This window comes from Poecile atricapillus, chromosome W (genome assembly GCF_030490865.1).
Source record: "Poecile atricapillus isolate bPoeAtr1 chromosome W, bPoeAtr1.hap1, whole genome shotgun sequence".
NCBI lineage: Eukaryota > Metazoa > Chordata > Aves > Passeriformes > Paridae > Poecile > Poecile atricapillus.
In genome coordinates this window covers 27,872,298-27,886,654 of record NC_081288.1, presented here as the reverse complement: position 1 = coordinate 27,886,654, position 14,357 = coordinate 27,872,298, and the positions used below count along the sequence as shown (strand labels likewise).

Sequence of the window (14,357 nt, the reverse complement as noted above, 5' to 3'; positions counted from 1 at the left end):
GCCCATGAGAAGAGCTTGGGTAACATTATTAGCTGGACACATCAACACCACCCTGTCTTCAAGCCCCAGGGAATCAGAAACTATACTATGGAGTATAGTCATAGCAGTAGGGAAGCAATCTGTCTGCCCCCATGTCCCTGCCATGAAGGGCTGAGCATTTGAGTTGCTTTAGTGAAAGAAATTGAAATGTTTTCTCTGGAAAGGTGCAGGCATGGCCACAGATTGCGTCATTTGTGCTGGCTGCACAAATGATGTTGGCTGTTGTCGGATCAGGTGTGGTTTTATTGTTTTTGTGATCCCATTTTAGTGGAGATGCTGCATCATTCAGAAGCCCAGCCAGCCCTTAACAGCACATTTTCTCATAGATTCAACCAGCCATAGTCAACTTATACTGGCCCTAAGTGGATGGCACACAAAAGGAGGCACCTAATGCGATGGAAAAGGCCAAACTCCAGGAACACAAATTCAACTGGCAGAGGCCAGGGCTAACTTCTCTGTATTTTCTGCAGGTCTCTTGCAGCAGCTACTCACACCACCCAGCTGTGTTGGCTGAACCTCTTGGCACATTTGCCCAAGGAGTGTGTTCAGCAGTCCTGAGGGGAGCAGTCCTGAGGGGAGGATTGTGGATCCTTCAACACTTGCCTTACCCTCCCTCCTTTTAAATTTTTTTTTGAAAGAATTGTGATTTTTTTAAGCAAACAATTCTTGTACCTTCCTTCCCCTGACCCCTTTGTCTTCCTGCAGTGCTCAGGTGCTTCTGCTTGTACCAAAGCATGTAAATGTCTCTTTTAAAACCTCTAATTCTATTCCAGTCTCTAATGGGACCTCTCTAGAGAGGTGTGCCATTGGGCCCAAAGTGAACTGTAGAGCAATACTACTGAGGTGTTACTCATACGTACAGCCTTGCTGGCAGTTTGAGACCCTGAAGAATCTTTTCACACATTCAGAATACATTTTGATACAAACCTGCTCATTACAAGGAGCTGGGTAAGGGAGTTCTCTGTGCACGCCTCCAAGTTGCCATCTTTCCCTCAGCCCCAGGAGTATTCCCTCAACTCCTCCCCAGGGCCACTTTCACAGAGCTTTTCCCCTATTTCTGCTCCTGCCAGTGTCTTGCAGCCATCCTCAGACCCAAAACAAGAGCCAGTGACACGCTTGTGTGCCTCCTCAGTCAGAAACTCCTGCAGATTATTGCTGTGGGTCTTGTCCTTGGTGGTGGTATCTAGCTGATCATCGATTTATGAGGCCACCACTACAAAAGGGAATTCAGTTGTTTCTCAGGTGTGTCTCAAAGCACAGCTGATGGGGAATCCAGCAGCAGCAATGACATTTGACCTAAGAAAGGCATTAGTGATTATTATTACTAATTGCTGTTATCTCAGCTTCCTCCAATAAGGTGAAAGTTTGGCTTGGTAATCTAATGGAATGTCTCCTCTTAGAAAATAATTTTTTTTTGGTCTGATTTTCTAAGGACACAAAGCTTACACAACAGTATTATGTATCCATCCATCCGTCCATCCGTCCATCCATCCATCCACCCTCAGCACATGCCACCCACCTTGGCAAAGGGATAAATGCATTTAAATATCTTATTCTGTTTGAAAGATAAGCCAGGAGGAGAGTCAAATTAATGTTTCCCCAAAGATGAAACCTGCTGTTATGTATTCTATATGATCTGGGGCCCATTGGCAGTGACAAGGGACAGGCAGAAGCCAGCTGTACTGAAGGGCCTTTGTGGTGACATACAAGATGACACTCCCCTGAAGTGAATCTGGGAGAAAGGATAAAAATGTGTAGAAGCCTCTATAAGATGAGAAAAATCTGCTGTTCATGAAGCAAGAGTATTTTCCTTTTTTTCTCCATTTCTTTCAGTCACCCAAGACCATTCACACTGGCAGCACAGCCATTACTTGGAAATTTCTGTACCTCCTCACATGAGACTTCTTCTGTTGCACATCCCACAAATCAAGCCTGCTCCTCAAAGTCTGTGTGGAGGCTCCAGGCCCACTCGCAGGGTTTGATTCTCACACCAAACCCAGCTTGGTAAGTAGTTTCCTCTTTCTTTTATCCAAGCAAAGCGTTTGCCAGAGGTCAATCACTGCCTCTTTACAGACATCCATCCAAATGTTTTGTTTATCTGCTAGTTCTTAGGACAATTGTACATTCCCCTTACAGCTTTCAGACTTAACTATTTACTTGTATGGTGCACTGGGCTTGGCAGGGAAATTTTCTCACCTCGGCAGAGGCCTGCAGACTGAGTTTCACCATGGCTATTCTGAAAGGACACTTGCACCACATCCCAGAAACTTGTCTTTTTCTGAGTTGATATGCTGCTAGTGCTAACAGACCTCCATGGAGCTGCAGGGATACCCAGAATGGCAGCAGCAGGGAAGGCTGTGGCCAGACCACAGGGGTGTCAGCATCCACAGCAGATTACTTTGAAGTAAAGGAGGTCAGAGAAGGAGTGATGAAGCCAGCATGGGAGGGTGGACAGCTGATGGAAAGTGGGACTAGGGCTCGGTCCTTTGGATCCATTTGGTGCCTGCAACATGGGCATGCAACTCTTCGGGTACTTTTGATGGTAGCAACATGTGACACAGATGCAGACTTGATGAGGCCTCACTCCTCAGAGCTCCCTTCCTACCTCTGAAAGGGCTTCCTTCCCCAGCAGTGTATGGCATGCATACATGTGCTTATGTATGTGTACATATGTGCCTGTTTGCCTCCCTGTGTGGAGGAGCAGTGCTGGGACCTCCCAGCCAAGCAGTGAACTTCAGTGGAAGTGGCTGCACCTCCTGCCTGAGGCAAAAGAATTTCTAAAAACTAATTCTCCAAAATGAGTGCCAAAAAGTTAATGAGCTTTGCTTCCCCACCACCCCCGCCAAGACATCTCCCCCTTCGTGGGGTGCTCACATGGCAGCTGGGCTCACCACAGCTCTGCTTCTCTGCACATGGCCTTCCCTTGTGAGGTGCCATTTGCCAGAGAACTAGGTGCTGGGCAGGGAGAAAACGTGAAAAAGGGTCTTGGGGTCACCAGAAGTTGTACTGTCCTGGGCAGGAAGGACACCTAGAGCTGCTTTTTTGCATTTCCCTGCTCTGAAAACACTCTGGCAGCCTGGACAGAGACAGCTTTGGGAGCTCTTGGAACAAGCCTTGGCAGGAGGCAGAGTCCAGGAGGTGCCAAGAACAGCAATAAACCAAGGGGCTGAAAGCAGGATGGGGAAATCCAAGGCCAGTGATGTTGGGCCACAGGAGATCATTGGGTGGGACAGCAAGAGACACATTCCTGTGGCTGCTTCCCTCTCACAACCAAGGCTGTCTGTAAGGACCTGAGCTGTCTGTCAGCCGTCTCTTCCTACTCACACCTGCTAAGAACAACATGGTCCCCGGCAAGAGCAGGAATCCTGCAGCACAAGAGGTCTGAGCTTGATGGAAAGATACAGGAGTCAGCTGAGCCTGGGGAAGGCATGTGGGCTGAAAGAAAACAAATGACCCTTAAAAAAGCTTGGATAGTTTGGCTGCTACTGATACCCCAAAGCCAAGACATGAATGGTCTTGAAAGGAGAAGCTCCAGACTGCCTAGAGCTTCTTTTGAAACACTGCCGCTGTATTGAATCCCCACCACAGCTCCCAAGGGCAATGCCCAGCTGTGTTGCAGTTATTCTCAAGCAATTTTGCTGAGGAGAACTGAGGCCATCTCAGTCCCATGGAAGCAGGACTTTCCCTCTCTGTCTCTGAGCTTTGCTGGGGTACAGATGGGGGCACATGCCTTGGTATTTGATTAGCAAAACTATGCAGCTCTTCATCCTTCTCAACCATCTGCCTGGAGGGCTGCAGCGCTATTGGTAGCCCCCAGCTAAGGCAGACGTAGGAAATCCACTGAGAACAAAGGAAATACGCCAAAGAGCACCTCCAGAGCCAAGTGTTTTTCCAGTTCAAAGCAAGCAAATCTACTCTGGCATCTAAGTTTAGAGACTTCCATCCCACCCCTGGGTAAATGTCATTTTTTTGAGGATTAATCCAGATGGTTATGCATGACCCTATTTACTGGGTCTCTGCTATGTCTCTGGCTCCTAAGGCTTTCTCGGCTTTCCTAAGGCTAGTTTTCTGGGGCACAGACATAAGATAAACTGAAGAAACAAGCGTCACTGAAAGGGGCAATCTTGGGAGCCGCCAGGGACAGGACGGTTGCAGTGAGAAATGAGTCAACTGGAGCTGTCATCTGGTTTGGTCCCTGCTCTTGTCTTCGCTGCACCTGGATCTGTTTTCAGGTAACACCGCTCCTGTCCCAGCAGCAGGACACACTGCTCTTGTCTGGAGGGTGAACCTCAGAGAAACAGGAGGTGACAATCAATCTGGAAAGGGAGAGGGGTTATGTGGAATGGACGGATCCTGTCCTGTCCATTCCCATCCTGGAGAGAAAAGAATGAGGCTGAATGAGACGTGGCTCAGCTCCAGACCAGAGCTGCAGCTTTCCAGGAAGCCTCAGGAGCTGTGTGTCCACAGGACCTCTACCCAGAGCCATCCCATAGCACCCAACCAAGTCTGCTCAGTGCCTTCCTCCACCACATATCGAACAGCTGTGTGCTTCAGCTGGCGTGCCCACAGCCTTTCCTCCTCCAACCAGTCACTCCCATCCAGGCCTTTTACTGTTTAGCTTGTTGCTTTCTGCCCCAGTTTTCCCTCCAGCTGCCCTACATGGTTACATCCTCTGCGCCCAGCCAGTGACCAACACACCTCCCCAGCTCATGCATGTGCACAGGACACAACACAACATGACCCTTATTCCTGGTTGCAATTGCAGCAGCAAACACAATGAAGAGGATAACAAGCATTTGTATCATATGCTGTCACTGCCCAGAAATGTTTCTCTATAGTGTGGTGGGCAGACTCACTTACAGGATTGCTTTTGATTCTCATCTGCAGCAAACTCCCTCTGCCAGGCTGCTGTGTGATGGCATTAACCGTATTCAATATGAAGCCTTCCTCCCACCTCTCAGGGGTTTCTACCCTGCTCCTCCCAATCTTCCATAGAGCCTGGATTTTTCCTGGCTGACCTGGGTCTCTCTCTGCCTTGTCTTTGTATCTGCTGAAGTTCCTAGGAAGATCTGATTACTGAAATCAACACTCCTTTTCTTCCTCTCCAAAATGCAAGTTTATTTCAGTGAAGAAACACCAGTTTACAGCTGAGGCTCAAACCTGCAAGGAAAATAGGTGTTTTTCCCCTGATGCTTTGTCTGTCTCACAATTTGACAATTTTGGTTTCAGTTGTACTGGAAAAGCTACCCTCAACTCTTGCCAGCATGGCCTCAACAATCTTTGGAATGTAAAACTAATGTCTCTCACATTTTATGTACTCAACCGATGCACCTTGGAAGTGCACACGGCTCCTCATTCCCCATGAACTGTAAGAATGTGTTCAGGCCTCTTCTTTGACCAGAAGGACATGAGTTCTTATGTCTGTAGGAAGGCACATAAAGGAGATGTTTGACAAATCCTGTCTCTTCAGGCCTCACTAGATATGACCTTCTGGTCACTACCAGTTTATACAGCAGGTAGTGTATATATTTTTATACCTGTTAAGGGCTTATCCCTGGGACCCCCCTATCTTCACCACATCTCCAGTTTTGATTTTACCAAGAATGTGGGTTAATCTGCATCATGATGGATTCCAAAAATAAAGAAGCTGGGTTTATTAATAAATGTTTTCACACTGACCTCTTCCCCCAATGCAGTTTCCTTACACAGCATCCTCTCCAGGAGGAAAGCAAGTGCACAGATGCTTCCCACAGCCCAAGCTGTGTGCGACTCGGTGGGTAGGGCTAAGGACATGTTCCCTAGCAGGGTGCACACTGCCAGGCAAAAGAACTGGCCAACCCAGTTGAACAGAGCAGCCTATACAGAAGAATCTCTAGATGAAGGTGTTTACAAGACCCGATTACTGGAGCTTTCAAAACACAGGTTACCCAAACACCTGAAACTATGTGTTAATTCAGAGCGTATAGATTCTTGGCACTCAAGGGAAAGAAAAACATCTTAAATACACCTAAAGGTCACAAGAACTGTGTGTCTGATGAAGAACTCCATCAGCTGTTGATACACACATAGACAATTTTCCACTCAGCAAGAAGAGCTGCTGATTATACTTAAAGATGGGAGAAAGCCACAGTGATCCAATGCTTGACGTGCTCCCTTTGCTTCCCTCCTTACAGCAGGGAAACCCAAAAGCAAGATAAAATCCTGTTCAGGTTATTTGAAAAACACAAACACACTTGGATCAGGAGAGGGTTTAAAGTGCACACTTTTATTTTCTATTACAAAGGCTAAAATAAGCAAGTTTGGTTTTTCTTTATTTAAGAACAAAAACAAAAATGTTGTTAAAACATCTACATAATTATCCTGATACTAGACCTTATGAAAGATACTAAGTTCTTTTTTAATAGTAAAGCGTGGTATTCTTAAATTATATTAATACAAAGACATATTAAAGGACTCAAAATCATTACTACCCAGCTCAGAACTGCAGCATCCCCTTGCAATCTTTTCCTTTCACTTGCTAAAACCCATCCATTTTTGACATACAGTTTTCCTACAAGCTAAGTAGGGTAATTTTTGGGTTTTTTTGTTTGTTTTTTTATTATCATTATTTTTTACTTCTCCCTGTAAAGGCCAGGTTAACTCCAATGTCGTTGTCACCTAAATTCCTGCCCCTACCAAAGAATTTGGGAAAAGATTTTCACTAAGCCCTTCAGCATTTAATAAATTCCTGTTCTGTGTGAATGTCTGTAGTTATTTTACAGGATATGAGATTTTCTTCTAATGTTATAGAATTAAAACATCACTTTCTTTGTTAATAACCCTCAAATTTGGTTCTGTGCTGCAGAATTCCCTTCTTCTTATCTTACACAAATAAAGAAGAGAGAGTTATCACAGGGTCTTGTGAACCCACCACTGAAGCAGCCCCTACAACTTGTGATTTATCTGCTGTAGAACTGCAAGCACTGAGCATTTCTGCTGAGAGCACATAATATGCTGAAGAAAACCCTCTTGGCTTGATAAAGCAAGCTTGGGAAGTCAGTGTGAAACTTCCTGCCTTTCACAGTGTCCCTTTAAATAATATAAGCAAAGCCTTATATTAAAACTTTACTCACTAGTTAGCAGTATAATACTCTCTCACTGAGGTGGAACTGCAAGGGCATCCTAAAGGGTTTCAAAAATGTGAACAGAGAAACCTGTCCCATCTCAGAGTTTATACCTATCTATACAAAACCCTCCCCTCTTTTATTATTTCCCTTTCCCTATCCCAAATAAAAGGCTTCATATTTAAAATGGAGATGCTGCGTTTCCTGGCCCGAGTCCTTTTCCTTTACCATCATTTAAAAGATTCCTTCGATACCACACACATATAATATTATATAGAGCGATATATTTAATACCCGTGTATATATGCTTCATGGGAGGGGTCACATATATACACACTAAAACAAGTCTGGTGACGAAGTACTGCAACACCACAGACCAGGTTATCATATCAGGTAAAACAAAGAGACACTTGATGCAACCCCCGTGACCTTGGGCCTACCTCACCTCATCTCACTCTCCCCCTCTCCCCACCTCAGCCCCAGCCTGAACCTCTGAAGCCCCACTGAGAAGCTCAACTCTCATTGCAGAGAGGGGGACATGGGACAGTAACCCACTCTGTAACCTACACAAGTCGTTCATTGCATGAGAAATCACGGCTCAGCGAACGCTAGAGTCACACTAGAGATGCAGGTTTGTTTTAAAAATAAAAAACACATTCCAGTGTTCCCCAATCCAGATTTCCTTCCTTGGCGTCTCTGCCCAAGAAGAGCAGAACAAGATTACCCAGGAGCTGATGCCTGTCTCCTCCCACCTCTAAAGCTGACTGCTTGAGCACAAGGATGATCAGAAGGTACCATAGCTACCACAAAGAACAAAGGAGAAAATACAGCACCTGACCACTCAGAAACTGCCATGTCTGATATTGCTCATAGCAAACCAGAGATTACCATCCATATTTTAAAGGAGGGGAAAAAGAGCTCAGCAGAAAAGTGGTTAAGTTGCCCAGGAAAGAGGCTGAATCAACATCCCCAGAGGTATTTAAAAATACATGTAGATGTGGCACTTTGGGACATGGTTTAGTCTGGGACTTGGCAGTGCCAGGTTAACAGTTGGACTCGATGATCTTTGAGGTCTTTTTCAACTTAATGATTCTAAGTGCTTTCAGTTTACTTAGAGCACACCATGTCTCTGGAAAGATTCCAGACCAGAATCCAGTGCCCTCTGCTCCATAATTGGACCCTAACTATCCCAATGGAATATAAATATCCCAGTGGAACTGAAGCACCCTCCTGAAGTCTGGTTTAGAAAGGTGACAGCTGTCCCACACCATCTCCACATCTCCTGATTTTCACATCCCATCTCTCCTGAAGCTCTGAACCCCAAGGATATGGGAGCAGAGAGGAACGGGAGGATGCAGCAATGCCAAAGCACCAAGAGTTCATGGCCAGATTGTATTTACCATGGATACAGCCCTACCAGCCCCAAGGGCTCTGAGACTGCTGTCCTGGGAGACTCTGTATGAAAAAGACATCCCTGACAAAGGCTGGGAGGGAGATGTGTTTGTGTTTGAGTGGATGGTGCCATCCATGCATGCAAAACTGCAGAGCACAGCTGGACTGCAGGAGAGATGGAGAGGGAAGCTCAGGTCAGGGGACACATTTACTGCTTACAGGATGAGACTGCCAGAAATGACAAAGCTGGCATTCAGAGCAGTACTGCTTCTCACTGCTGCCACTTGTAAAAGCAAAACTCCTGTCCCAGAGTTCAGCATTACTGGTTGCCTCATCAAAGCACACATCAGGCAGCATAGACGCAGGCCACTGCTCTCCACCACTGTCCCTGCTCTGGGTCACATCCTGGTTGCACTGTGCTCCCTGCCCTGGCTCTGAGGAGGAGGGGGCTGGACCTCTGGTACTGGTAAGTGCTTCCAGCTGGATTCTCATTAGCTAAACATTGCCCATGCTGCGCAATGGTGTCCTTTTAAATGGGTCCCCACCCAGTTCTTCTGGCAGTGCAGGGAAAAATGCAGCTCTAAGTAACAAGAAACACATGCCATTTAAAGAGCAAGAAAGAACACCATTACCTCCCTCCCTCTCTTCAGGACACAAAGCAACACAGAAACACAGGCTCCTTTTGGTGACCACCTCCCTCCTGACTGATACTGTTGTGTGGACTTCAGTGACATGCACTGTGTCACAGACTCCACTACACATCCTAGATGGGTTCTGTTTTACTTGCACCAATCACACCAGCCAAAAAAACAAACCCAAACTATCTGCCCTGAATACCTGCCACACACTGAAAAAGACATCTAATGAGAAGTCACCAACTTGCTTTCTGAATACAGTGAGCTGGAGTTTGAAGTCACCTACAACCCAGTTCCCACTGCTGCAAGCAGTTTCATTACTTTGCTGTGTTTACTTTGCACTCCTTATACCACGCAGCTGTTATTGTCCTCACCAACAGCTGATGTCTCAGGGCAATATAGACAGCTGGAGCATAAGCCTAGATGTTTTAAGCTAAATCTAGTGGTTTTCCTTCTTTGCACCACAATTCCCATTTCTTCTGGTACCAAACTCCCGGAAGAACAGGAAGGCTGCAGCAGAGTAAGTGGGGCTTAGTCTGCAGCACTGAGGAAAGGAACATATGAAATTCATGGTCACCTATTCACCAGATTTCATAAAATCATAGAATGGTCTGGGCTGGAAGGGACCTTAAGATCATCTAGTTTCAATCCCCCTGTCATTTAGAAGGACACCTTCTAAATGTTCCTCTAGGCCACATTGTTCAGAGCTCTATCCAACCTGTCCTTGAACAGTTCTAGGGATGGGGCATCCACAACTTTTTTGTCCCTCTCTCTCAGCTTTGTCCTCCACACCTCTGCAGTCATACTCTGAATTGAAAGACAGAAGAATGACACAAGGAGAAATTCTCTGATTTGCAGCCCAGTATAGACGGAATTAATTCCTTTGAATGAAGGACAGTAAAAACAAGAAGATGAAGTGGAAGGAGAATTTGGGGGAAAGAAGAGAGAAAAGATGGATCACAAACTCAGTGAGCATGGCGTCGCTGGCCAACGAGAATCAAATTCACAAATTCATTCACTAATAAATCATCATCTCATAATCTTAAAACAAAAGGAAAGAAAAAGTTCTCTTTGCGAGACAGAGATCTCGCTCTCCCTGCTACTGCCACTCGGAAAATCCACCCCGTGTTTCTGCTGCTGACAGACTCCTCCCAGCTCATACTATACGTCATCCCGCAATAGGAAGTTGTATTTCCCGAAGTCGTCATCCCTGGGGCAGAGCAGCATGTCCTTGCGAGCTTTGGCCAATTTCTGTTTCAGCACTTCCCTCCGGTCTAGCCACTCTGTCAGCTCATCCTGCCCATGGGCATAGCGACACTCCTCTCCCTCAGGACAGGTCTTGTTCTTCTGGAACCTGCCAGCACAAGGAGCACAGTCAGGTGGGCACCCCAGTACAGGGGTTTGAGCTCCCTGTCTGGGATACTTGATCAGGACTCACTGAAACATGCTGTGAACTCTCCTTTTTAAGGGTGAGCTGATTCTCCTACAAACCCATGTGCAAGTGGGAAAGACATCAAGGCTGAGAAAAAAAACAGAGCAGCGAAAAGAGCAGTGGCTACAAGGGGATTTAGTCAAGAGCACAAAAAAATGTGAGCTGGAACTGGACCAGCAGGGATGAGAGAAAACCAATGCACAACAGAGGAAATGCTAGGTAACCAGCATGAAAGACAAGAATCTTTTTGCTAACCAAAGCGGCATTTTTAACCATCACAAGCTTTCTGAAGGCACCTTAATGTGCTGATTCAGAGGGCGTTAGACATTCAAACCATTTAATAAGGCACCTGGGATTCCCCCAAGCACTGGATCGAAGAGACTGTTCAGCAGCCTGGGAGCTGAAAGCGTCCTGGCTATGAAGGGCACAGGTGCAGACAGGAAGTTCTCCTTTTCTAAAGACACATGCTCAGTATTTTTACCCCACAGTGTTGTGGTTGAGCACCTCTGTGATCCAAGACAGCCTCAGTGTCACCCAAACCTGTCATCTCATCCCACTCCTCCTCCACGCAGAAGTCTCCAAGAGCTCTGAGAGAGGATGAGGGGGGATGACAGAGGCCCTGGGCCTGTTACCCCATCTCTGCAGCAGTGGCACAGGAGGGAGATGAGACAATGGTACCTCTCGCAGAGCCGGAATTCGCCCATGGGGAAGCGGTAGCTCCAGCAGCTGGAGTCACTGTCTGAGGTGAAGACCTTCTCCTTGTGTTTCTCTGACTGGATGTGCTGCTGCCATTGCTTCTTGCTGTTGCTGTTTTTCCCACAGAGCCAGCAGTGGTAGCCCATCTAACCGGTGCAGACAGGGAAAAGGGCCAGTCAGTGCAATGACATTCATATCAATTGGCCTTCCCTGTGCTGGCATTGCCTCTTCCCCTCTCCTTCCAGAGCATCCTGGAAGCTCCACTCAGTCTATGACTGACCCACACTTCTCTGCCGTATCATCTTTAGGGAATTGTGCTGACACTAAAGGGGAACAGAGGAAATGCTCTGTCACAGTTTATCTATGGCTCAAACAGGCTTAGGGAACTGGGCAGCTCAGTTTATTGAAATGGTCCCCCTGCTCCTGCTGATGGTCCCAGTGGGGTCTCACCACAAGGTCCCTGGGTTCACAGGCAATGCAGGACTCTTCAGCAGCACAGAACCTTACACCAGTACCATCCCTGGCATAAGGAGACACATTTGCCTCTAGTTTTCCAAGGCTTCTGTGCCAGCTCTTCTCCAAGCTTCTCCCTCTTCTGACAGGCCTGCAATGGTTTTGCCAACTTGCCCAGGAGCAGGCAGGAGGCCTGGAGAGAGGCTGAGCCCACGCAAAAGGGAACCTAAGGTAGACTCTAATGAGTGAGGATTAACAGAAAAGCCATTGTAGAGCCCTGCTGACCCCAAGTCAATCTCTTCCCACTTCAGCTATGCTGCCCCTATTGTGCTGCTCCAAGCTGTCCATTTAACCTACATTAATACAGGTTCTATTCCACTAGAGGAATGCAGTCCCTGCGAGCCACACCTGGAGCACAGGAGAGAGGCAGGCTGGCAGCACTGAGGAGGAGGAGGAGGAGGAGGAGGAGGAGGAGGAATGAAGGACAAGAGATCAGCTTATTACCATGATGTCCGCATAGTCAGTGGGCATCTGGATCTGTTTCTCCCCTTCTCGCGAGGTGAGTGGTGTTCCCTCTCCAGGCTTCCCAGGATTGTGTTTCTTTAGCCACATGTCATAGGTCTGCTGCATATCTAGTACTGCACAAAGGTGACACATGAAGCCACTCAGACAGCCTCCCACCCAGTGCACAAGCTATGAGAAAAGGACAAATGTGGGGGAAGCCCTTCCCTCCCCTTGCATGTGCAGCAGCACCAGACTGAAGGCCTGTGCCCCATGTCACCTCCTTGGATAAGATCCCTGGGGAGAGGAGCCAAATTCACACCACACCACCTGGCAGGGGGGGTGTCTTCTATCAGTCAAGGGGCAACTGTGACAACAGCCACACAAACTTTTCAGAAAGGTGGCAAAGTGCCGCAAGATCTCCTTGGAATTCACCCCACAAGATAATTCTCCAACAGGCCTGATTCTGCTTGACCTCAGGAGACATCTCATCCAGCCAGGAAGCTAAGGCAGAGCTAGTTTCAGATCCATCTCTTCCCTCTAAGCCCAAGCTTCACCCTCAGCACTAGAGAGAGAGGAGAGCCCCTAAGCAAGCTGGCCACAGGAGGCACTGCAGAGGGAAGACCTAATGATAGATTGCTCCAAGTTCAAAACCTGCCCAGAGAACTGAAATGTATCACATGGCGTTTGATTTAAAAGTCACTCAGCATACTTCTGGGAAGGCAAAATTGAGGTGGAAGCTTTAACTAGACATCTGCCGCTGCAAGATCAGCTCCTGAGAGAAGCTATGGAAACATAAATGTTTGCAGACATCAATATGATGCTCTAAGTGTGATGCATTAGTGATTTACTCCTTGCTAAATGGGTAATTGAGGAACTTGAGGCAACTGGGGATAATGAATTCAAATTCCTCCAAACTGAGATCACACTGTCATTTGAAGATTCACCTTTGTGCTTGAGCTAACACACCCAGATTGGTATGATGTGCTTTAAAGGCCCCAGCAATGATATGCTTTCAACTACAACAAATAACAGTTTGGCTCAGCAGAGAGAAAGACCCTCCACAGAACCATATGAATCAAAAAAATCAGGGCAGGCCTGAAATCCTTCAGGCTTTCCAGCAGCTCCAACAGAGGTAGGTGAGCACCTGGACAACTGGCCCTTTTTTCCCCAGCTTCCTGTTGATCTGAATAAACCAGGATTTCTGTCCAGGATATGGGCAGCCCCCCAACTACTGCCCAAAAGGTAAGCCTGCAGAATTAAGTATACATAAGTTCCTCCACAAGGGCACCACCCAACGATGTTCTCATTCAGAATCTTAACTCCACCCCTTTGAATACAATGCCATGAGCAGGGAGTGCCACAGCCCAGGACCAAGAGATATAAGCAGATATGAGTAAGATAGCCAAGGCAGATAGAAGACAGACAAGAAAGATACAGGAGCAGCTACAGGCCAGGACTGGTGCTTTGGCAGAGCTCCACACAGAACCAAGCCTGGGACATTACAGGCAACTGTAGGGGCAGGAGAGGGTGGATTCAAAAGTGATGCAGAAAGAGAGGGCAGCAGTGAAGCAATGTAAGACATAAAACTATTGTGCACTAGTCCCACAGCAAGGGGCTCAAGAGATAAATGCACATTTAAGAAAGGAGCAGCTGTAGACAGACCTGACCCATAATCCCACCTAAACTCAAGGCAGCAGCCTTGTCCAGCTCCATCTCTGCTGTCAAGAATATGTCTTAACAGACCCTCCAGATGCCCAAATGTTCTCTTCCCTCTCCCCAAACTCTTTGGCTCACATTTTGCCCACTCACTTTTATTTTCCTTCATGAAGGTCCACATGTCTCTCTCCTCAGGGCTGTGGGCAAAGGAGCAGTTGCCTACATACTGGCATTTCCTGCCATTCTGTGCATGGATACACAACTGTTAAAAGACAGAGAGAAAAATTTAGCATCTCTACAATCAGTCCTTGCTAGAGGGGAAAGTGGGTTTGATAACCAGCTGGGACATTAAATTGCACAGGAGAGGATGCAAACAGGACACCTTATATATCATTAACTCATGATTCTTCTCCTTAGTCTCCTGATGACATAAACACACAGTCAGTT

General features: G+C 46.9%; 1 protein-coding gene across 10 annotated transcripts in view; it reads right to left on the bottom strand.

Moving 5' to 3' along the window:
- Positions 1-6,277: 6,277 nt before the first annotated feature.
- LOC131591515 (zinc finger CCCH domain-containing protein 7B-like) overlaps positions 6,278-14,357 on the bottom strand; it is a 48,216-nt gene continuing 40,136 nt past the window's right edge. For all 10 annotated transcript variants that reach the window (XM_058862301.1, XM_058862300.1, XM_058862303.1 and 7 more), the window contains exons 20-23: positions 14,064-14,172; positions 12,255-12,388; positions 11,280-11,443; positions 6,278-10,523 (exon numbers count right to left, since the gene is read on the bottom strand). In XM_058862301.1, the coding sequence (XP_058718284.1) occupies positions 10,331-10,523; positions 11,280-11,443; positions 12,255-12,388; positions 14,064-14,172 (600 nt within the window). In that variant the 3' untranslated portion in view covers positions 6,278-10,330. The remainder of the gene's footprint in view (positions 10,524-11,279; positions 11,444-12,254; positions 12,389-14,063; positions 14,173-14,357) is intronic.